The 23,118-nt window shown below is 29.8% G+C and overlaps 4 protein-coding genes and 1 long non-coding RNA gene across 5 annotated transcripts in view; 3 read left to right on the top strand and 2 right to left on the bottom strand.

Annotated features, from left to right (window-relative positions):
• LOC116770052 (serine/threonine-protein kinase S6KL) overlaps positions 1-1,189 on the top strand; it is a 35,980-nt gene extending 34,791 nt beyond the window's left edge. Inside the window, exons 8-10 of the mRNA XM_061527862.1 lie at positions 166-239; positions 491-665; positions 753-1,189. Coding sequence (XP_061383846.1) covers positions 166-239; positions 491-665; positions 753-842 — 339 coding nt within the window. The 3' untranslated portion in view covers positions 843-1,189. The remainder of the gene's footprint in view (positions 1-165; positions 240-490; positions 666-752) is intronic.
• Positions 1,190-3,757: 2,568 nt separating this feature from the next.
• On the top strand, positions 3,758-4,859 carry LOC116770391 (cytochrome c oxidase subunit 6A1, mitochondrial). The gene is made up of 3 exons (XM_032661846.2): positions 3,758-3,980; positions 4,066-4,214; positions 4,678-4,859. The coding sequence occupies exons 1-3, from the start codon at positions 3,890-3,892 to the stop codon at positions 4,762-4,764; spliced, it is 327 nt and encodes a 108-aa protein (XP_032517737.1). The 5' UTR covers positions 3,758-3,889; the 3' UTR covers positions 4,765-4,859.
• A 730-nt stretch (positions 4,860-5,589) lies between these two features.
• LOC116770159 (sec1 family domain-containing protein 2-like) lies at positions 5,590-11,849 on the top strand. Its single transcript, XM_061527646.1, has 10 exons — positions 5,590-5,975; positions 6,077-6,328; positions 6,397-6,702; positions 6,778-6,950; positions 7,487-7,713; positions 8,020-8,189; positions 8,596-8,882; positions 9,388-9,549; positions 10,010-10,223; positions 10,408-11,849. The coding sequence occupies exons 1-10, from the start codon at positions 5,799-5,801 to the stop codon at positions 10,441-10,443; spliced, it is 2,004 nt and encodes a 667-aa protein (XP_061383630.1). The 5' UTR covers positions 5,590-5,798; the 3' UTR covers positions 10,444-11,849.
• Positions 8,880-19,446, bottom strand: LOC133320185 (uncharacterized). The gene is made up of 2 exons (XR_009753625.1): positions 19,085-19,446; positions 8,880-9,499 (listed from the first exon to the last, which is right to left on the bottom strand). It is a non-coding gene; the product is annotated as an uncharacterized LOC133320185 (long non-coding RNA).
• A 1,856-nt stretch (positions 19,447-21,302) lies between these two features.
• Positions 21,303-21,622, bottom strand: LOC116770351 (nuclear protein 1). The gene has a single exon (XM_032661790.2). The coding sequence runs from the start codon at positions 21,524-21,526 to the stop codon at positions 21,329-21,331; it is 198 nt and encodes a 65-aa protein (XP_032517681.1). The 5' UTR covers positions 21,527-21,622; the 3' UTR covers positions 21,303-21,328.
• Between the last annotated feature and the right edge of the window lie 1,496 nt (positions 21,623-23,118).

The raw sequence follows: 23,118 nt of genomic DNA, 5'->3' as shown, positions 1-23,118 counted from the left end.
CTTCTTGGAGAATACAAGACATTTTCTTGCAAGGTTTTTTTAGTAATACGTATTTTTTATTATTTTTCCTCTTTGTCACAATGTATAGTTTGTTTTTTTTTTTTAATTTTTTATAATTTAAATACAAGTGATTATTAATGGTATGTAACTTTTTTATATTTCTAGTTTCCAACGCCTGTCCTGCCGCGACAAGCAAATGCGACGTCGAATGGAAACCCGCCATCATCAAACGATGTCAAGTAACGTACTTTTAAGTTTTAAATAAATCTTTTTCATAATATTATGAATTAGTTTTATAAAAGAAACGTCTTTATTACTATTTACTGTTGTTACCAAAATTAAATAATGTTGCTGGCCTGTTTATATGAAATATAACGACTATGTTATCGCATAGAATAATAAGAACGCTAAGGCGTTTTTATAATTACTACATTTCAAATTTAAAAAAAATTGATTTTAAATTTAGAATCCCTTTCTTATTTTTTTTTAGTTCCTGCAAGAAGCCTGGAACTCTACCGGAATGCGCCGATCTCTCCAAGGCAGCTAGAACATTACTGATGCGATTGCTGGAAACAGACCCCAGACATCGAATGAGAAGCCTAAGAACGCTTCAACAATCAGCGTTTTATATGAATTTCAATTTCGAACACATTAAATCAAAAAAGGTTTGTCTATAAAGGTTTTAGTGACAGTCGTTATATTGTGATTCAATCGGCTATAATCTTAATAATAAATTGATATAATTTTCACAGATAACGCCTAAACATGTCTTGGAACAAAACACGCCTTTTTTATTGGCCGAGGACAATAAAAACAAATTTATAGGATTCGATCAGCCGTAATATACTATAATCGTTAATATAGAGATTACATCTCGGGCGCCATTATAGGGTATAAGAAAGGATAAACCATAATTAGATATGGAAACTAGTTGGACATAAATAGAACGGACCTGTTCCAGGAATGCTGCAGCTGATTACGACGGTCAAACCTATTCTCAACGTAATATCGATCGCTCTAAAAAAACTGTTTAGTCCTATAAAGAGCTGTTTCAACTTTCATGTCATTTAATTGATATTCTCTGTGCCTTTTTTTTTTTTAATTTCTGTTTCCAAGGTCTAAATCTAAAACGCCAAATAAGATTCTCTAGTTACCATAGTAACTCATTAAAGACTATATACATTTTTAATCATGCGTTTTATTTATTATTCGTAAATTATTATTTATAATATTTCCATTCGTCTGATATTCAATTATATTTGGACCAAAACGACGTCTCGGCACCGGATTCTAATATTTTGTAAACAAAATTTTCAGTAATGTTTTAAATAATTTTCCATCAATAACTTTGGTAGAAGATTGTCGAGATCCTATTTGGATTTATTTTTATTTTGGTCTTTTTTTTAATTAATTTTCTAGGTATTATCTCTTTTTCATTGTCATATAAGTCCTTAAGTTAAGGTAATGAACGAAGAAGATGTGGCCTGCCATCTGCCGATGAATTCTCATAAAATTCTTAATTTTATATTATTATACATGACTTGTAAACAATTTTTCATATAAATCTTGACTGATTTCGATATCATTGACATTTTCGTTGCTTTAAGATAAAAAAAAATCTCAATATTATATGGGTTTATTGATAGATAATGAGGTAAGTATTATAATTTTACTCCTCTGTATATTATTTATGTCAACTAATATTTTCTATTTTTGTCCTCCGGGCACATTAAACCCAAGCTTTACTTTTACCCGCCTCAAACACTTCGTTACAATTTTTTTGCGCTTATCAAGACCAGTTGGGAGACTTACCTACTATGTATGTATATCAAAGGAGGTTTTTATACGTTGTTGTTATTTGCATCCACAACGACGGTAACGATAGAAGATTTACTTGTTTTTTCAAACTTTTTGGATCGACATTCTTAAGACAATTATATTCTACTCTCATTGTTTGAGCCCTAAGTTATGGGTCTTTTTTGGTGTTATAAACATGTTATATCCAGATCGATAATTTAAATTGTTGTTTGTGGAGCGTGACACAAAGATATCTTGAAAAAATTATGTTATAGGCGCTTTAACGTACATAGAATATATATTTTGACACCACTTAAAAAAATATCAGATTCTTGAGACCTATAAGGGTATCGTTCTTTACAAAATGCTGCAGTATATTATCTTAGATCTTTCGTATTGGACAATCGTAGGGGAGCATCGGTACAAGTGTTGAAGAACACATCTTATATAATAAAAATAGGTATGCGTCGAAGTTAGTAGTTCGAAACACACAGCAAACAAGTCGAGCCATCAGATCCGTTTTGACAAGCCACAGAATCTCATTATTAGAGACAAGTATATACAGTGTATAATTTGCGAGGCTATAGAAATCAAGAAAGAAAATACAGCTGGCAGTTATCTTATACCGAGGATGCTTTTATCAAACATATGAAACCCCGTGTTCGTGAAAACACTACCAGACCGCAAGTGACAAATAGCGCATTCTGAATGCATGCAGCACATGTGAGCAAATTAAAAAGTTATTTGCGGTTGACGAAAAATAATAAGACTAACTGATAAACACTTTCATCCTGTTAACCCGTGATCACGATTAGATACTTTTAAAATTTCGAATATCAAAACGAAGTATAGAAAAACAAAAACATATATATGAAGCTTAGACGACCAAATCTAGAGTCTACCCTATGTTCTAACATTCTTAAAAAAAGGAAGATGCGACTCATGACGAAATTGATTTTTAATTTATGAATCCGTAATTTACAATCGAATGATATGGACGAATATAAAAAATTAGAGTCGTTCGAATTCTCATCAAAGTTCCGCTTCTTTCCAAAAAAAAATGCTCAGATCTTTAAAGCCCAGATAAAAAACAAATTGAGAACTTTTATCCATTCATCAATGATTAATGAAATGTTCTATTATTATAAAATGATGTATTATTAGTTTTATTGAAGACAAAGAAGTGGGAAAGAGCTAGTCTAAAAATATATTTTCATTTCACCATAATAGATCATGTAGTGGAGTACCTAATTCTAAAAACCTTTCCATCGTGAAATAAATTGGTCTTCCTCGTAAAAATCGTACAGAACGTTATTATCTAATTAAACATAAAATTTATTTAATATGCAGTGAACGTTGCCACATTCCTTCTCCTAATTTATATTTTTCTTATTATTTATTAAAAACGTGTATTTCATTTAAGGAAAAAATATTTTAATTTACTTGAATGAAAATGGAGATTTTTTTATATATGACCCAAAGGGGCAAACAGGCAGACACAAGAGTTGTTGTAGAGATTTGTTGCCGACATTGTTTGTTTTTGAATTAGGAGACATAAACATACCATAAATAAAATACTTAATATACTTTAACTTAAAATGCTTATCAGGGAGTATCTTGAGAAGTAACGGATTACTTATAATTTTTAAGTCGAAAATAGTAAAAGTATCCGAATTCACTTGACATTTGTCAACAAACATTATAAAACATTAAACAACTTCACCTTTTTAGATAAAAAATTTATCATAAGATTTATTATTTTAAATTACTAAAAGCTTAGTATACATAATTAATGTTAATATAAAAGACCATCAATATTTTTTTAACAATAAAAAATATTTTTTACTTTTTAAAATTTATCACTGGCTTGTACGGTTATTCCTAATTCAAAATAATTTTAATATAATAAAATAGGAAGCAAGAATCATTCAGTTTATGGATTGTATGAATGTACAATCCATAAACAAAATATAGTCTTTAGAAACGTCAAAAAAATTAAATCAATAGTTTTGGCTTTCAAGTCTGATTACTGATATAACATTGACAGACGATAGCAATAGCAAAGAAGAGTTGAAAATTTCTGAGTACAAAAATGGCTTCATTTTTGAATAGGGCCGCCCAACAATATATGAAGAACAATGTTCGCCTCGCGTCCCACGCTGCTACAGCTGGAGGCCATGGAGGTAAGTGTTAAAATTTTTAATTTCCATTATGTAATCTTATAACCTAAAGGAAATCTTATCTGTTTTCTACTTATTTGGTATCTAGGTGGCTGGCAGTTGTGGAAGAGGCTGTCTATCTTCGTCGCAGTACCCGCTATTGGCTTGGGTATGCTGAACGCTTATCTCGCTCACCAAGAAGAGCATCACGAGAGGCCTCCATTTGTGGCTTTTGAATACCTTCGTGTACGCACAAAGGTATAACATTGACAATGTATCAAATAATAAATACGGCTATAATTCCAATACTAATATGCTAGATAGTTAAAAATACTTTTATAATAGTCTTGTTAAGAAAATACATCCTGTTTGCTTCTTTGTTTATATATTTGACAATTTTAATTCACAGGCAAAAGTGCTAAAATGAAAATATGTCCTTTTCAATAGCAAATTGGCATTATTAAACTTCTTTAATATATAGTAAAGTTATAACAATATAGCTGTTTTCATTTGGTCAGAAATAGCTCTTTCTTAAATGACAATGTCTCATAGGCTATTTATAAAGTTTTAAAACCTTATTTAAAAACTGTGGTGATGTTCAAACTTTGGATTTTTTATATTGCATTCTATGTTAAGAACTTAATCTAATAATTCTTATAGAATTTAAGGCTTCTAAGTTCGCATAAATCACTTGTGTGAGTTAACAATTATATATTTTCAGCGTTTCCCATGGGGTGATGGCCAAAAGACCCTCTTCCACAACCCCCACGTCAATGCTCTCCCCAGCGGCTATGAAGATGAGCATTAATTAATATCGGCTTGTTAGTTCTGCCTCTGTTCTTAGAAACAAAATCGTGATAAGTATGTTTATTAACTGTAAAAATAAAAAATGTTAACATAGAATTTTTTTATTTCTTTAATGACTGTAATGTTTATTATTCCTCCTTATATTTGTCTATTATATTCAAAACATGCAAGTGTAAAGCTAATGAGATGGGTCTCAAAAGTTAGGAGACTAGTTTTGATTTTATAGAAAAAAAATTCTTTAATCAGATATCTATACTAATAAATAAAAATAAAATGTTGGTTTGTAATTTCTTATGAACATCTTTTCACTATCTACATATGAAAGTATCTACGATAACTAGTTTGACAACATTTCAACTAGTTTGTCTGTCTGTATAGGCTCATCTCTGGAACTACTCCATTGCAGGTAGGTAATATCAAGGAGTAACTTGACTAAGAAGGTGGGAGTACCTAATTCTACTCGGGAATTGGTCTGAGATAGTTCCATTGTCACTAAATTAGGAAATAATTAATGGATTTTTGAGATATCGATTGAAACTTTTATGTTGAGATCTTGTACACTAGAGTGCCTAATACGCGGGCAACGCCGTAGACAACTGTTAGTATTTTAATAGAAATTTTAATTGCAGATAAAAAAAAAGTAATATAATTTAATAGTCTACACCGAAAATGAAAAGTTTGATTATAGATAATTAATTAATACAAAACCTTTTGAGTTCTTGTACTTTGCAATAAATTTCTTTAGTTAAAGGACGAAACGTTCAATGACGTTTGTCGTATGCTGCGTCAATCGACATTGAATATGTCAAGTGACGCAGTTATTACACTTGTCATTTATCACTAAAAGTTGCGACGTTGTTTTGAAATCGATTTTATAATATAACATTATAATACATAATTCATGTGATTTTTTTCTAATTAAAATAATATTGCAAATAAAGTATTCGAAGGCAGGTTACAATGAAATTATTATAAACCACATTTTCTAAAAGGGGTGAGAGGATAAAAATTAAATCAAAACTGAAGAGAACAAAAATGTCGGCCTCTGTGAAGGAATTTAATAAGACCTGGTGGTCAGAAGTGTATAATCGTATTATTGGGGCGGTGGTATTCTTGGATGCTCACAGCGCTGAATGCCTGCATTGGGATGGTGGACTCTTCAATCTTATAAACGGTGGAGCAGTTGCTGTCAAAACTTTGTCGCCTTTTGAGGTACCTATATAATTTTCAATATAGCTACTTCAATATTTCATTACGAGAAATACAAATTTATTGCTATATGCATTAATTACATTCAATAAAAATCATTCTAGCGTACCAAAAAGGAGCACAAAAAGGTAGTATTTATTACTCAAGCAACAAGCATACAACTGAAGACTATTAGAGAAATAACTCGCCATGGTGACTTTACTCATTGTATTCTCATATCAAGTGTGAGTCTGGACATTGTGTATTTGGAACTGAATGAAGGGAGAGACATTGGCGATGTTGTATCTTCAGGTCGGGCTCCTGGAGAAGCCACTAAGTATTTGGAGAATATGCTCATTGAATGCTGTGGAAAGAAGGTATAAAGTCAATACTATAAGAATTGAATATAGTCAAAACAAGCAATATATTATTGTATTTTTTGTAGCAATGTGTCATAGAAGTGGTCTTTGTTCCGATATTTGCTGTGACACCCACAAATGTTGTCTTTCTCACACCTCCGTATCACCAAATATACCCCATGTTCGAAGAGAAGTTAGTACCGGATACTCCCTCTGTAGACCTATACACACTTACAAATGAACAACGCTTGATGGTAAGGAGACTAACGAGCAGTTTAAACAGTCTGTTGGACTCAATGAATATGAAAGATGATGTTTATTATATGGGAACATACAGCACACTGATTGCTGGTATTTTAGAAAATTCACCAATCTGTGTATCTAGACGGAAGGTGAGAGATATCTGAATTATCATCTTTAACAAATAAATTCGAAAATCAGTCTAAAAGAAATATCACCACTTTCAGACCTGCTCAAACCCGACCTCCTTAATCATTGTTGATCGCACATTAGACCTGTGTGGTGTGACGACACATTCTACTGAGTCCATTCTCGATAAGATGATGGCTGTGCTGCCAAGGTTTCCCGGACATTCAAATGAAGTGGGTGTTGATATGTCAGCTTTGTGTGAAGCTAATGTGTAAGTAAGCAAAAACATTGTTCAAAAACCAATATATATATATATATATATATATAAAATAATACTTGAATTGAGCCCTAATAAATTGAAAGCCTGTTTAAATATACATAAAAATTTTATTTTATCAATAAAACTATAAAACTTAAATCTTGGCTATCTGTAATCACACTATGTCATAATTACTTGATATATTTTATGATAGTAACTGATGTGGGTAGAAGCTGACAGTTTTCACTTTACTTTTTAAAAACCAGGGAACTGTAAAGCTTAGGTTACCAAATGTAGACACATGTATAACAAACAAAGATTTAATGGTCTCAATTTGACTTTGGCTAAGTTCTCAAAATTAACTTTATGTTCTATATTACAGACCACACTGACTATTGTCAGAATTAATAAATATATTATCTATGGTCACAATCGTCACTAATGTTAACACAACATAAATTAATATAGGATCCAGTGCGAATGAAGGCATAGCATAAAAAAAAATGTATATATATATATATAGGTACATACATACATTTGTCTTTCAGAATCTGTCATCCTAACGACATCCAATTGAGCCCCGGTTGTGTTTATCACGCGAACGACGACGTGTGTCTCCAGACGTACGACCACATGATAAATAAGTCCCAGAAGGAAGTTATGTTTGATATATATAATAAACTGTCCAAAATCGACGTCCAAAAGTCACCCGGACCTAAGACACTATTGAAAGTAACACCGCAAAGTGTTGAGAAGATCGTCAATGCTTCTAAAGGTGAGACAGCTGATTTGAATAAAAATATGTTTATAGTAAATTAATGGGAGAAATTACTTCATTGACTTTTGAATTTCTCTTACATTTGTCATTTAAACTTGGGAATATTTATTAAATCTAAATACATTACTGAATTAATATTTTTTTCTCTTTTGCTACATATTCATGATAGTTTGCTGCCATTGGTGTTAGCCTGTGAAGTACATTTCGATTCAAATCAGTAGTTCCTGAGGTTAACACAGTCAACCAAACAAACAAGCTCACCATTGTAGCAGTCAATAAAAATCAAATTGTGTAATATTTCAGGTAACTATGAAATAATAGCCAGCAATCTCGGCATACTCCAACAAGCATTAGGTGTGGTGCAGACATTGAAGTCACCAAAGAGGGTTCAGTACGAGCTACTCATGAGTTTGGAACGCCAGGTGTTACAGAACTTAGCAGCCAGTAGGGATTCCACTAGCGTCTTACTCCAGGTGAATCTATACAGAATATCTAATACAATAAATTCTTATATAAGGGCTTGAAAATTAACAACATTCCCTTCTATATAACTTATCACTTAGAGCCAACAAAAAAATTTATAAACAGTTTTGTGTCAGTACTATTAAACCGAACGAAAACAAAATTATTACTTGTGAGTTCCAATATCAAGATTTCAGTTTGAAGAATTATATTAATATTTTTTTTATGACAGAAATAAAATATATAATTGTCGTGAATTTCATATATGTATTAATATGTTATAAGCACAGCTTTGAAATTTAAAATATATGTGCCTATATTTTGATATGTTAACAAATGACAATCACAGACAGAGATATAGATAGATGGCCATGTTTATATTCTAGCTGCCATACTAATTGATATTAATGTCTACAGCTGGGTCATTTGATTAAGACACGGAAAGACCGTGATCTACCATTGGAGAGTCTCCTGGCACTTCTGATTAATGTTTATTCACTAATGGGAACGGAGGTGGCATTCAATAAAAATCACGAGGAGAGCCTACAGGAAGCTCTCAGTGTTGCCATATTTGAAGACCACAAAAACATCCTAGACACCACTACCATTGCCGACATTGTTATGCCAGAGGAATGCGAGTCGATGGCCACAGTGATTATGGCCAGGTTGAAAGAAATATCGCAGATGAGAAAAACGCTGCATAAGTAAGTAGATTTTATTCATTATATAGTAAGTCTATTCGGATGTGATTTACAAGAGGATAGTCGTTAATTAATTATGTTATTAAATATTAAAAAAAGTTCTTAATTATCTGTAAATATTAAAACAATCCGAATCGTAAATATGGAACCTCTTTTTTTATCCTTTAAAAATAACAACAAATTATTAAGTAATTAATTTTGTTTGCATTCTCGTTGTGTCGGTTTTTTGTTTTAAAGTCCGAAAATAAAATAAAAATTCCTTTCAAACTGATTCAATAAACAATTCTCCTGTGAAATATGCATTTAATACATTAACATATTGATTATTGGTACACTATTTATTCCTTATAAATTAGTATATACTTTTTAAATCTGAACTTACTACCAAATTTAAGAGTGAATTGGGAGAAAAACTTAGTTTTTTAAATCGCACAAAATATTATTAGAAAATTATTGAATTTTTCCTAACTATAAGTAACATGAATCCTAACCTACGATATAATTCTAGGTTCACATCAGTACTCCGTCCATGCGAGAGCGGTTCAGGTCACGAATACTCCGGGGTTCTGCAACAGCTGGTTGAGGGTTTGGTGGACTCAGAGCGGCCAGAGTTGAGCGACCTGCGACACAGACATGATGGTATCAAAGATTTACTAAGGAGTGGACTTAAGTAAGTTAAACGGAGTTTTAATATAGAAACAAAACAAATATTTTAATTTCAGTAGAAAGTATTATTGATTGATTACTATTTTTATAACTTAATATTATATATGTGCAGATGATAACATATTTGTACAGCTCGGTAGATTTTTTATTTGTTTGCTAAGTATGTGTGGGAAGAATAAATAATTATTTTTTGTTGAGATTCTAAGATATACACAATATTCATCTTTCTTTCTCTTAACTCAAGGTTAGCAACATATATGACTAACCTACCCGTACTGGGTGATTAAGTGTGTAAAATATTCCCATAAGTACTTAACTAACATATAACAGCTTACAATAGTTTTCAAACCAAATCAGTTTCATCTTCATATAATTAAAAAATATATTATTTTATGTTCATTTTTCTATAAACTTTGGTACATGAACTGTGCTTTCTGAAATATAAGTTAAAAAAAATTTCCCAGCATACTGACAAGTAAGAAGAAACAGATAAAGCACCCATTGGACAACTCCACCGTCATCATATTTGTGGTGGGAGGCATCACGGCCGAGGAATGCAAACAACTACACAGAACCGTGATAACGAGCGGTGTTGATAACAACTTCTTGATCGGATCCACCAAATTTGTGACACCCATTGAAGCTATGAGAGACGTCCTGAATTTGCGATATTTCCAGGTATTTAGAAATTATAACATAACATATATATATGTGTGTGTATCTATTTAACTGAGTCGAGTGTCTTATAAGTACCATAGTAATGTATGCACATATCTAAAACGAATGCGCTTAAAAATATATATTAAGTCATAAATATAATAATTACAGTATCAATAATTAATTATTCCGTTTGTTCTTCCAGGAATTGATATTTAGAGTCGACTATACATTAATGTGAAGTGACTTCAAATAAGACTTTCATGTGAATTGAAAGTGATGTTTTAAGTGTTTGGAAACGGACAGTGCAGTTCCGTGAGAACTATCAGTTATGTGTGCTAACTAGTCAGGTAGACCTATAAATATATGATCTACCATACAAAACTGAAGGAAAACTGTAGTTTCAGTGGATCATCAATATTGGTTAACGAAAAATTTCTATATATATATATATATGTCCATAATGATTGTATTTGAGAAATACATTCCTTTACTGTGTACCCAAGCGGTATATTTGTATAAACTTATATACATTTGAGATAATAAAGATAAAGACTTTGACATTTAATCTGATATTTAAGGAACAGATAATTAAAGCATAGTTGTATGTAAAACTTCGTATATGTATATTGAATAATGTATAAGTTTAAAAAATGTAATTTTAATTAAATGTATTTATAACAATATGGTAAAGTAATAATGATCTTGTTTTATATATATATATAGACATAAGATAAATTTACTGTTTATTCTTAATCACACTTAAATTTACACAACTCTGTATAAGTTTTTAAAATGTATCTCTTAGTTATGTGAATAGTAACTTAAAATGTCAGGCGAATATTTCTTTGTTGTTTTTTCATATTATACAGATATAATAGAATTTTGGTTCTTAATTTGTATATTTTTAGAATCTAGAATTGAATAACATATTATATTTTATAATGTACATATATCTACTTATTTTGTTACGTATAATGACTCAATGTAATATATCAAGTGTTTGTAATAAAGTAAATTATTTATTAATGTGCAATGCAATTACAATGCAAGTGGAAAAATAAAATTAACTTTTTTTTGTTATTTAGTTTTATGGTTATTGTAGATAAGTTTTAAATTAGTGATATTAATGTAATAAATTATCTTAAATTAAAATCGTATATTCCTGTATTGAGTAGCAGGATTGAGGTGGGAAACACATACATATATATATAAATTCTCAGTTCATATCTAAACCTGTATTTTGTACATTTTAATCATATTTGTCCTATATTTTTAAAACATTTTCTAAATACTTATATTTTGAAAATTTGTTTAGAAATACTATTTTTTTTATGCTATGGCTTCATTTGCACTGGAATCGTGGAATATTCTGCCAATGTCAACGTTTTTATTCGTGTGGAAACACGAAGGAGTTTGTCGAAAGGAAAACTATTTACACAGACTATTGAGTATTGACATATACCTATTCTTTATTTCTTCCACCTTAAATTCTTTGATAGCATCAACATCTGAAATCAGTGTACTATATTTATTTGGCCGAACAAAATTATTGATTGTGAATCAGTCTTTAGAGTTGTACATAATAAATAAACTTGTACTAATTCTCTAATAAACAAAGTCAAGTGTCAACTGAAATATGAAAAACATTGTTTTAATTTAATGAATTTTAATAAGATATTTTCATAAATACTCGCTTCCATATATAGTATTGATGTTTTTAACTAAAATCCTGCTTTGCTCTATAAAGATTTCTTCCTAATGATGATTACATAACAAATGTCGTGATGTTAATTTATTGATGTTTCACGTTTAAAGAATTCAATACGTAGTGAATTAGGCGAGACGAAACCTCTCAGCATTCAATGGATTCACCGTGTGGGTGCCGGATCGTTGCAGGGAGAGGAGCTTCAACAGGTTCTGGGACTTGCGACCCAGGTGTAGGTTTAAAGAGCCCCTATCTAACGCGCGTTAAACGCTAACCTTCCCCGTCCAAGCTCCTCTCTGCACCTAACCAAATTTTAAAAGAACCTACTAGGGCTGCCTTCAAAGTACGTTCCAAGAATGAATTGATATTAGTTCTGAACCAGGCCCAGGTCTTTTAGTGGGTTGTAGAGAGATTTTGCCGTTATACCTCTCGCTCCCACTTCTATCGCGTACAAATCCAAGACGAACCTATTTCGAGTGAGTTTGTTTTCGAGCTCGTAATATTTGTTGACCTTGATGGCATGGTCTTTGGGGATGTTGATCTCCCTAGAAACCGTAAGTTCTATTATCACAACTGCTTTAACATTCGCGAATACATAAATATGTCTGGTCTGGAGGATGACGCACTGATATCCTCTGGGATTTTGTATTGCTTCTCATACGTATCGTATATAGAAAAATATTAATTTTATATTATGGTAACCTTTCGCGGAAAGCGCTGGAGAAACTCAAAAGGACTCGTATCCAGAGCCGTAAAAATATTTACAAAAAAAAAAACAAAGAAAGCGCTGGAGAAACCTACTTTGGATTTACAAATTAAATAGTGTTACATTCTGTCCTCTGTATATTATTATATCAATGCTTAAAAATCAATATGAAAATAAATTATTACTCGATCATTAAATTGGTTTTATTATAAAAATAAAACCTTAACCGTTTTCACCACATTATCGGATAAATTGTATATCACGTCACAATTTATTCATATTTTTAATATCTAGCAACACTGTCAACAAGCCCCGCTACTCGACACTAGCTGGCGTTACTTTGGTTTGAATTCGTTGAAAATTATGTTCGGTAGTCACTGGTTTTACGTGATGTTTTAATATCAGCAATAAAGGCGATAGATCGGCTCGCGACCTCCTATTCAAGAGCAATACCTTGTAAATATCTCATTAATTATAAAAACCTTTTTACCCACAATATTGATACAGCGGTGTCATTAGTCACCCAGCTGTTGTAAATAATATTAATTGTAGTGAATAATAGTAATAACCATCGATTCAAATTTTATTATTCAATAGGCAGATGCGAAAGTGTCGATTGACCTTTAATATCCGTATTTTGTTTGCCGCTAACCGTCATTACTATTTATATTAGATTTCGATGTTTTAATATTGTGTTTTAATAAGTTTTACGTCTTAAATTTTATGAAATTAATAATTCGAATATATGATAAATTCTGTCTTTTTCCATTTTTGATTCTTTAAGCTAACCTCAGTCAGTTAAGTAATTAATAATGTTTTTAAAGATCTTTTTCACATAATAGACACATTTGTTCTAAAATAAACAAGATCTATATATACCGGTAAAGAAACAATTGTTCCTCATTCCGATTAAAATTCAGGCCAGTATGCGGGTATTAGAATTTTCGGTTTTTGGGTCAAGATTAAACATTTTTAGTAGGAAAGTGATTTAAAGGCTGAAGAAATATATTCTCACGTTTTAAAAATGGGCGCACTGAAGATAAATACGATAATTTTGAAAAACAGTTGTGTGTCATTTCAAAATATGATTTCTTGCTTACAATTTTCTACTTTGTAAAATATATAGAAAAAATATATATATTTATAAAGAAAGAGTAAATAACAATTTCAAAACGTTAAAAGTAAAACATACTTTTTTCCTGTCTTTTGTATAATATAGATAATAGTAATTAATACCTTATCCTAAAACTCATAGGAATGCAATTTATATTTCAGCCCACTTTTATTTTTTCATGCGCTATGACGGCCAGGAATAAATGGCTTTAAGCGACAAGACCGCCTTTAGTACTTTACTGTCTATTTTTTATATGTATACAAAACAGAATTGTATCGTATGAGGTATTCTGTATTCATAAAAAATTGCAACTAGTCTAATGTTTTGAACGAAAAATTTAAGAATGACAGATTCATTGAAATATGTTTTAGCGGGAATAATAATCAAACGAAATACTCTGACATCTGTCAAAATCATATATTTTTTTTAAAAATGGTGACTTATCTATGTTGGGCGTGAAATAATAATATACAAACATGAAAATTCGATTGTGACGTAATTTTATTTATTCTATTTAAAATGTCTCCTCCCTCCAAACGTCTTTATTTTAAGTGAAAGTTATTAAATTCGCTTCAAGCATATAAATTACACTTTAGTACAAATTGAAACAGTTAAATTATATGTATATGTGAGAAAGTCGTATTTAATTGAAACAATCTTCCTATGTCATAATTGATTCTCAATTTTATTAGGTTTTCAACTTCATGGTTGACCTCTGTGTATTTATATGATATACTAGTATATGAGCCATTCGTTAACTGCGCACTAAAATTATACAACTATGGCTAACTATTACATCATCCAGTTTATTCTTTATATTTCATTACAAAAAAAAATAATCATAAATCATAATTTAATTTCTCGGAATAATTGTCCACCTTGTCATATTTTTTTAATATTGCAACATCTTAAGATGATATTAAAACTTATAATTGATATTGTAATTTCATTTTTGACAACGAATTTTAGGAATTTTTTAATATATATAAATTCTTTCAAATGAAATACATATAAAATCGCTATTGTCTTGTTTGATATTAAAAATAATAACATTATGACTCACATTGTTTAATTTCGTCTTAAACAGCTGATAAAACATGTCAGAATAAATGGTGACTAACAGCTGTTATTCATAGAAGATCAATAAAAAAAATTATTGCTAAGAGAAGTCGTCATATACATAAAACTAAATTAACCTTATATTGCAATAACATACAACTGAAGTTAATTGTACTAACTAATGTATATTCTAGAAATTTTAATTAGTTTTCTACTTTGTTTCAAAACATCTAAAAACACATTTTACATCTTAATTATAATATTAAAAAAATATAAATCGACATTTTCCGGTTTAACTTTAATATGTTATGTTATTTGAATTCGTAACACCTTATCTCAGAATGTTAATGTACCTTAACAAAGTTTTTTTTAATCTATACTTTGACGTTTCTGTTGTGAAATATTTTGTAATTCCTGACATCTTTGGCGATATTTTAAGATCATTAAAAAAAAAAACATAATCTACGAACTTTATCAGAAATTAAACTGAACGTGTTTGAAATCACGTTTTACTGATTACTTTTATCACGTAAACTATTTCCAACCAGTTTAACGAGAAAATAATATGAACGGTTAAGTATAAGGATATACTATGCAGATAATAGTTAAGATTTAAGGAGACCAAAATTGAATGACTGCACGAATTTTTAGCAAATTTAACAGAATTGTGTATAAATGAGATTTATGCAGTTTTAATTATTTATATATATGTATATTGAAATAAACAACTACTTTCGATACCAGTGGTTTGTTCCTTCTAATGCTCCTCGTTTGAAATTTTTTTAAATTTCCCTTTAAAGTTATCGAAATTTAAAAATTCATTTTTAAATAATACAATCTTTGCTTTATATCTTAATAATCGGATTCGTTTAGTTTATTAAAGAAAAAATTTGCACACGCCAAAACACTGATATAATTTCAATATTTTATGTAAATCAACATTAAGCCGTTATATAAGGTCCTGTCTTTTTTAAAATAATTAAATAGTTTTCATTTTATGAATATTTTTTTTTCAGTAAACAACTTATTCACGAATGAACGATAAAAATCAAAATATTTCACGTCCGTGAACGCTTCAATGTGAATCGCAGTTGATAAGAAATGTAGTCATACTTTTCGATTTGTTATTTACCGTTCGTAATAAATATTATTTAAATAAAAGTTCGTTATCATTTGTAAGTTATCTTATGTTTTTAAAAATTATTTTATCTATAAGAAGTCATAAATAAATTCTACTTTATACGTTATCGGATATCACAAATTCATTACAATTAATTAATAATTTTATCTCCATAACATAATAAACACAATACTTAACATTTTAGCAACTTTAATATATATATGACTTATTAGTAAAGTCAACAATGATATTGGATATTCCATTCTTACTTTGCACACCAAATATCCGATTGAGTGACTGCTACCAAGCTTTCGTGAATCTTTAGGTACTTAAATTCGCTCAGCTTTCATGCGAATTTCTCCAAAGCTTTCACTTAATCTGGTTTTGCAACAGCGACAAATGAGAGGTTTCTCAAATGTCATTTACCAATAGTACAGATTAAAAATAGGCGTGACATTTCTGAATTGTTGTTTGACAGGACTGTTGTCATATATTAAAATGTTTTGAAAAGAGGTATAACTAATTTTTTTAAATGTTACATTGTATAGATAAAGATATAAGAAGATTAATAATTATAATATACATGACCTAATAACTACGTACTATAAGGATTTTTATAATACTAAAGCTTATCGTAAAATAATTTGGCTTAAAAAAATTGAAGTATAGATAGTATTTGATTTGGATATAATACTTGTCGCAGTTCAAAGATGCTTGTATAAACTCTTTTAAGTATGTGTATCTTTATTGTTTATAATTATTATCTACTGAAGAAGAATCTTATAAATTATTACCTGTTTTTAAAGCATTAAATATACTTATTTTGTGTCCATTTTTTTTTTCTGTTTTGATATTTAAATATATTATTTTTTTATTTACGTTTATACAGCATCACACGTTATTTTTATTATAATTGTTTTTAATGCCTTGGTATCAGGAAATGAATACAGGAAATCCTTGAAAAGTGATAAAATATAACACAAAAACATATATAGACAAAAGAATGCTTTTATATAAATCTAAAAATAAAATGTAGGCACATTTCTGGTACAAGGAATTAAAAACAATTGTAATAAAAATTCCGTGTAAAGCTAACGTAGTAACGATACGAAATAAAATTATATTTGATGGAATCCTTAATTGTGACATAATATTATGAAGGATGAAGCAAGAAGTTATCATAGATAAAATAAATACGGATTATTTTTTATAAAAACAAAAAAATATAGCAAAATTCAGATTGCAGAAAATAGAGAAGTCGAACATGTACTATAACAAAATTGGATATGACAAGGGCTTTGTCAATTAACTTTCAAAATTGATCAAGAATTCCATACTATAAAGTAAATATCAGCACTTTATTGTATTAGTTATTATTTTTAATTCCACACGAGTTATATACTACTCAAAACTTAGATAAAGTTGAGGATTAAAACAAACAGTCAAAAATAAAGCTAAATGTGTATAACCAATATCTTAATGATCATTTAAATGAAACTACTATTAGTCGGATATACTACGCGGATTTTATTATTTAAAAACTATATAATCCGAGGTGCCTCGTCTGCCCGTGATCACGGTTGTTGCAAAGTAACCGAAAAGTCGGGATTATGTAGTTTTTAAATAATAAAATCCGCGTAGTATATCCGAATAATACTAGTTTCATTTAAATGAATAAAACTCGCGAAAATCTTAGATCTCATTATCTTAATGATCATTTAAAAAAAACCCTCAAACTTTTTTAATAGTCTTTTACTTTCGTAAATATTAGACCATGTTCTTAAAAAAAATGTTTTTAATAGAACAAAACGCCGATAACGTCATATGAAGACATAGATTAATTAGGAAAATTTTAGATATTCATAAATATGTAATTACAATGCAGGATCTAATTTTTTTTTCTAGAATATATTACGTAAGAAATATAATTAGCTTATAAAATAAGTTTGTAATGAATAGGTAGAAAATTGGTTTTTTATTGGTTGGTATTGGTTTTTGGATCTGCCGGCAGTTACATATATTCTATGATCAATATTAGAAAAAAATACAATTGTATATATTTATAATTGCCAACATTAAAAAAACATTTGAGACGCTATCTTAATCTCTACATCATTTTAACTAAAATATTTATTTAAAAACTTGACTCAACGTTGTAATACAATTGCTGATGCGTTTAGATTACAAAATCTGCCTTTCCATACCTAAGTAAGTAAAAATTATTATTTTTAACCTGAATCGCGGTCAACGCACTGTGTTTAATTACAGCAAAACCATTGTTTCTATTTTATAGTTCTAGTGAGTTATTTGTATTTGAACAATTGTTTATCGATAAAAGATAACCCACATTGATAATTATTATTTGTGGATGACATAGTTAAAAGATTATTTATGATTTTGATTAAATATTTTAGGTTGGTAACACGTTAGTGTGTCCAGTAGCCATTGTACGTATTGTAACCTTCAGGAAATGACGGTTTCAATTTTAACAAAGACTCGAGGTAACGTTACGAAGGTTTCATAGAATACTGAACAGGAACTATTTTTTTTATAACACCATCATGACAATATATATTTTGGAAGTGGAGCCAATTTTCTTTTTATTTATAATTCTTGATTAGTGGATAGCGAAAAGTTAAAAAGAAGGAAATATCTTTTATATAGTAGCTAAGCAGAAATGGCAATCCTCGGCGTCGCTTAAAATAGCAGTCTTGACATTGTCTTTGCCTTACATTCTCCTTTTGAACTAAATGCATTCTACCTTGTTTAGTAAATTAATAACTTTGATGTTTATAAGCCACTGAAATACGTATTTCATCCCCTACTTTAATCAATATAACTTGTAATTTCAGAATAAATTTGTGGTTTTTAATTATTTTCATAAATTTATTACCCAGAATATGAACGTGTGTACAATGTTGAACCCGTTGTTTATAGATACACGAAGAAGATTATGTATGAAAATAAATATACTTATAATGCCAAGGTGACAGACCTCACGTGCGATGTCACGTTGCGAAGTACTATTTAGGGTTGACAATTGACAAGGTGCCAATATAAAAAAAAAATTACAAAAATAGATGCAACACTAAGTTCGAATATTAAAGATTAATTATAATTTATATCTTTCTTCAATCAATAGAAGTATGTGATTAGAAGCTTTTAATCATTGTACCTATTTTACTATATTCCACCGAGTTGTTATATCCACCCATCCATCCATCTCGTTTTTAGACGTCCAACGCTGCATTTTTCGATCCGTGGTCTCCATACGAGAACTTTTCGGCATCAACGGCCATCTTATTGCTATATGACCTGCTCACTGCCACTTCAAGCTAATCCTTTTATCTCTATCTCCTCATTTTTGATTCGATCCCATAGAGAAACTCCGAGCATAGCTCTCTAGTCTCTATAGCTATTTGACAACTCCGATCCTATTCGTTAAGCCTTTCGTGAAGCAGCATCAAGTTGTTATATATATTTGATATAATATAAACAAGTGAAAAGGTATAACCTTGTTATTTTTAGTTGTTTATATTAATAAAGATAACATTGTTTACGTTTTGAATGTGGCTGTGAGATGTTTATTATTTTATATGTTATCTGTGCGGCTATGGTTATCAGTTATACGTGTGACGTCTGTGCGAAGGAATATATTTTTTAATGCTATCAGCTATGGCTTCATTCGCACTGGAATTGTGGAATAATTTGCCAATGAATGAATAACTTTCAGAGTACTTATAATATAACTGATGTCTGACATATTTTCAGTAAACTTACTTTGACTTAAATATTATATAGCTGTTTAATAAAATCACACTTGACATTTGCAAAATCAATAAGGAAACAACAATACCTCAAAGAACAGAAAAGGAAACACAGTAGTATCTATGAACAAAGCAATATTTCTTTAATCTCAACTCACAAAGTAGACCTACTATTACAAATTCCGCCAATAATATACATTCTGTACATTTATAAAAGCAATGGGTACAACTATTTATTACTTTTTTATGAAGAAATTTGTATATTTTTAGCGCTAAACTTATTTCAAAACTTTTGTCATCGTTATGGCAAAATGAAACGCTGTCTATAAAATCAATTCAAATGTTTATTCAATTCAGGGCCTTGATCCTTGCAAATGTGCGCAGTACATTATGTCAATTTATTTCTTAACATTTCTGCCTTTATACAATTACCGTAAGATATAACGAAAAGTCGTTTATTTTTTTTTATGAAATAGTATTAATCAATCCTACTCGCTAGCATATTTAGTATTTTAGAGAGATGTTAAACTTAGATAAAATTAATATATATATTTTTAAATATCATGCTAAGTAGTATTTTTACTATTCGACGGAGGCTCGACTATATAAAATAATTTATATATGTTATTAAAAAAACGTGCTCTGAAAACGTACATCAAGAACAGTCCATAACTTGCTAAACCAGTTTGGATACAACAGTTACTTAAAAAATATGATTTGCAAATGTATCTCACTTATTTCTTCCTGGTTAACTATACATTACAAGTAAAAAATACCCAAATAGTACTCATACACATATTTTTAAATTCTGACATCTAACAATATCTTAAATTATATTTTTTGAATCATCAAAGAATAACTTTTTTTTTAACTTTATTTAACTGAAGATTTATTTACATTTATGAATACTTACACCATTAAAAAATTATAACAATTTCTGTTTTTTATTATCATATGGAGTAAAAACTATTTTATGACACATTTTCTAAACTTGACAGTAGGATGAATATTATTTTAGCAGCTTACCGATTTTTTATATTGAAAACAGAAAAATAAAAATATGACGTTTTAAATAGGTATTTTAAGACGTAGAAAAACTGGAAAACTGATAAAGCGGACAAGGTCAACATTATTGTGATTCAGTCTGCCGAGTCTCAAGGTTGTTTTTGTGTATAAACAAGAGTAGATGTGTGCGTATGCTCGTGTGTTGTGACAAACATAACATGATATCCTCAATAAAACAAAACGTTCATTAAATAGTTTTTTATTAACCTTAAATTAATTACAGTCATCGACGCAGCACGTAACGATACAATAACGTAATATCTAACTAGAAATTAGTAACACAGCAAAAATGAGCTTTACAACAAGCCCAGAGATAGAGATCAGTATACGGAATGGTGTTTGATGTACATCACCGGTGTATCCCGACGGGGCTACGAAGTGAATCGCTCCGACGACACCTTCCGTTGTAGTGTGCATAATAAAAACAATGGTTCAACAGAAACTTTCTGGGCTGTTCCACTGATCTCAGAGACGAGCGACCCGTTCTTTCTTCGGGTATCCGCCATAACGTCCTCAAATCGTTCGGCATTAAATCAACGTTCCTTTTACAAGCCATAGTCGTTTTTATTTCTACAACTCATTAGTTCTTACTTGCCGCCTTTCTTATTGTGCTCAGTATTAACCAACTTCGTAACGATCTTTCTAGAATGGCCAGACGGATCGAAGTGATTTGTGTGCTGACTCACCTCCTTCTTTGTCCGCTGCTTGCCACTGTGACTGGAGAAAATGTGCTTGTCGTATTCGAAGTTATAATAATCATACTCATCAAAGAAAGCTTCAGACATATTTTCGACTAGATTTATTTGCGTTCAGGAAAAAGAATCACTCTTAATTTCTCACGACAGCGTCACTTGAATTTGTACGTAATGTTCGATTTTGCGATCCGACGTGTGCTTATATAGGCAGTGCGCGACACGTCAGTGACCGCATGCGCGTCGATAAAATTCTCGAAACGTGATTGGTGCTTTGGACGGCTTCGACCCGGTTATGAAAGACTTTGTTTATTTAGAGAATGTGCATGTGTGAGAAAGCCGGCTGGTAAACATACTAAGATATAACACCTACTGCATATTATTTGTTTACGTGTAAAATAAAATATAACTATAAAATATGAATATAATATTACATATATTGATATTTGATAGATTTTAATTTATTATGAACTATTCCGTAATAATAATTAAAATTTAAAAAAAACAACTCAAAATGATAGTGTAGTATAGGGTAACATTTATGTTTTAACCTGAAGCACTTTTTTCGTGTCATGTTTTGAATGATAAAATCAAAAGATATTCATTATTTTAATAACGAAGTAGAGTTATTTTATGACATTTGTATTTAAAATATTAATTAATTTAACGCCTGACTTTTCGAGTTGTATCCGTAGTACTTCATTAAACAATATTTTGATACAAATATAAATGATATATTAATAATAATACAGAGGTTAAATATACGCCAGCATGTGTACTATAACAAGATTTCGCTTAGTATGGTTTCACTCAACGTGACTATAATCCTATAATGCTTTTAAAATAATATCATAATATTATAAAGATACAGTTTTGTTGTTGAAAATTATTAATAATGATAAATAAATTATTTCACAAAATGATCTAATAAAGCGATACATTTCAAATTACGTCAATGAAACCTAACCTCACAATTTCATTCGACTGCAAACATAAACATTTTTGATAAATTAGTCTTAAAAATCTTTTTCAATCAAATATGGTTTTGGGATTGGTTGTTAGCCACATATTTAAATAAATATATTATAACTAGGGTTATACGGATCAAGTAATAAAGCATTTACGTCACATACAACATTGATTCTGCAGTTTTAAATTAAAATAAGTAGAGTGCCATCTATTGGATAGTAGATATATTATTTTCCAAAATCACTTGAGCGGGTAATTGCAACACTCTTTAGAAAAATACGCACGTGTGGATAATTATACTGCCATATTGTATTTTGACTAAACATACGTTTTTCGCGAAAATAATTATTTATTAAATTTTGGAGGAGATATCTTGTATATACAATGAATATCTTGTTATTTTGCTGACCTACCTGGCTTGTTCTTTAACTTTTTCAACATTTTGTCTCGGATATTTTTATCCGCGATTAAACTCATTTGAGTATGCGATGAATTTAGATTCATTCCGACAGAATCATTTAGACGTAATAAAATTTTACGATAAAGGAGAATTCTTTTTATGAATATGTTTTTCTTAAAAAATTGTTTTTGGTTAAAATAAAATAAAAAATACATTTGCTGACGTGTTCTCTGGTTTAATATTCGTTGCATTAAAGTAATATCTATGGTTTGCGAACTATTAAATATGTTTTATTTTTCACATAAAACTTAGAAAT

This window comes from Danaus plexippus, assembly GCF_018135715.1.
Source record: "Danaus plexippus chromosome 13 unlocalized genomic scaffold, MEX_DaPlex mxdp_15, whole genome shotgun sequence".
Classification (NCBI taxonomy): Eukaryota; Metazoa; Arthropoda; class Insecta; order Lepidoptera; family Nymphalidae; genus Danaus; species Danaus plexippus.
This window is presented reverse-complemented; position numbering and strand designations above follow the sequence as displayed.

Bases quoted from the DNA above. Each gene is read 5' to 3' on its own strand.
- LOC116770391 (XM_032661846.2), top strand. From the start codon at position 3,890: ATGGCTTCATTTTTGAATAGGGCCGCCCAACAATATATGAAGAACAAT. The intron at 3,981-4,065 runs GTAAGTGTTAAA...TTTGGTATCTAG, and splicing joins TACAGCTGGAGGCCATGGAG to GTGGCTGGCAGTTGTGGAAG. The intron at 4,215-4,677 runs GTATAACATTGA...ATATATTTTCAG, and splicing joins ACCTTCGTGTACGCACAAAG to CGTTTCCCATGGGGTGATGG.
- LOC116770159 (XM_061527646.1), top strand. From the start codon at position 5,799: ATGTCGGCCTCTGTGAAGGAATTTAATAAGACCTGGTGGTCAGAAGTG. The intron at 5,976-6,076 runs GTACCTATATAA...AAATCATTCTAG, and splicing joins AAACTTTGTCGCCTTTTGAG to CGTACCAAAAAGGAGCACAA. The intron at 6,951-7,486 runs GTAAGTAAGCAA...TTTGTCTTTCAG, and splicing joins GCTTTGTGTGAAGCTAATGT to AATCTGTCATCCTAACGACA.
- LOC116770351 (XM_032661790.2), bottom strand. From the start codon at position 21,526: ATGTCTGAAGCTTTCTTTGATGAGTATGATTATTATAACTTCGAATAC.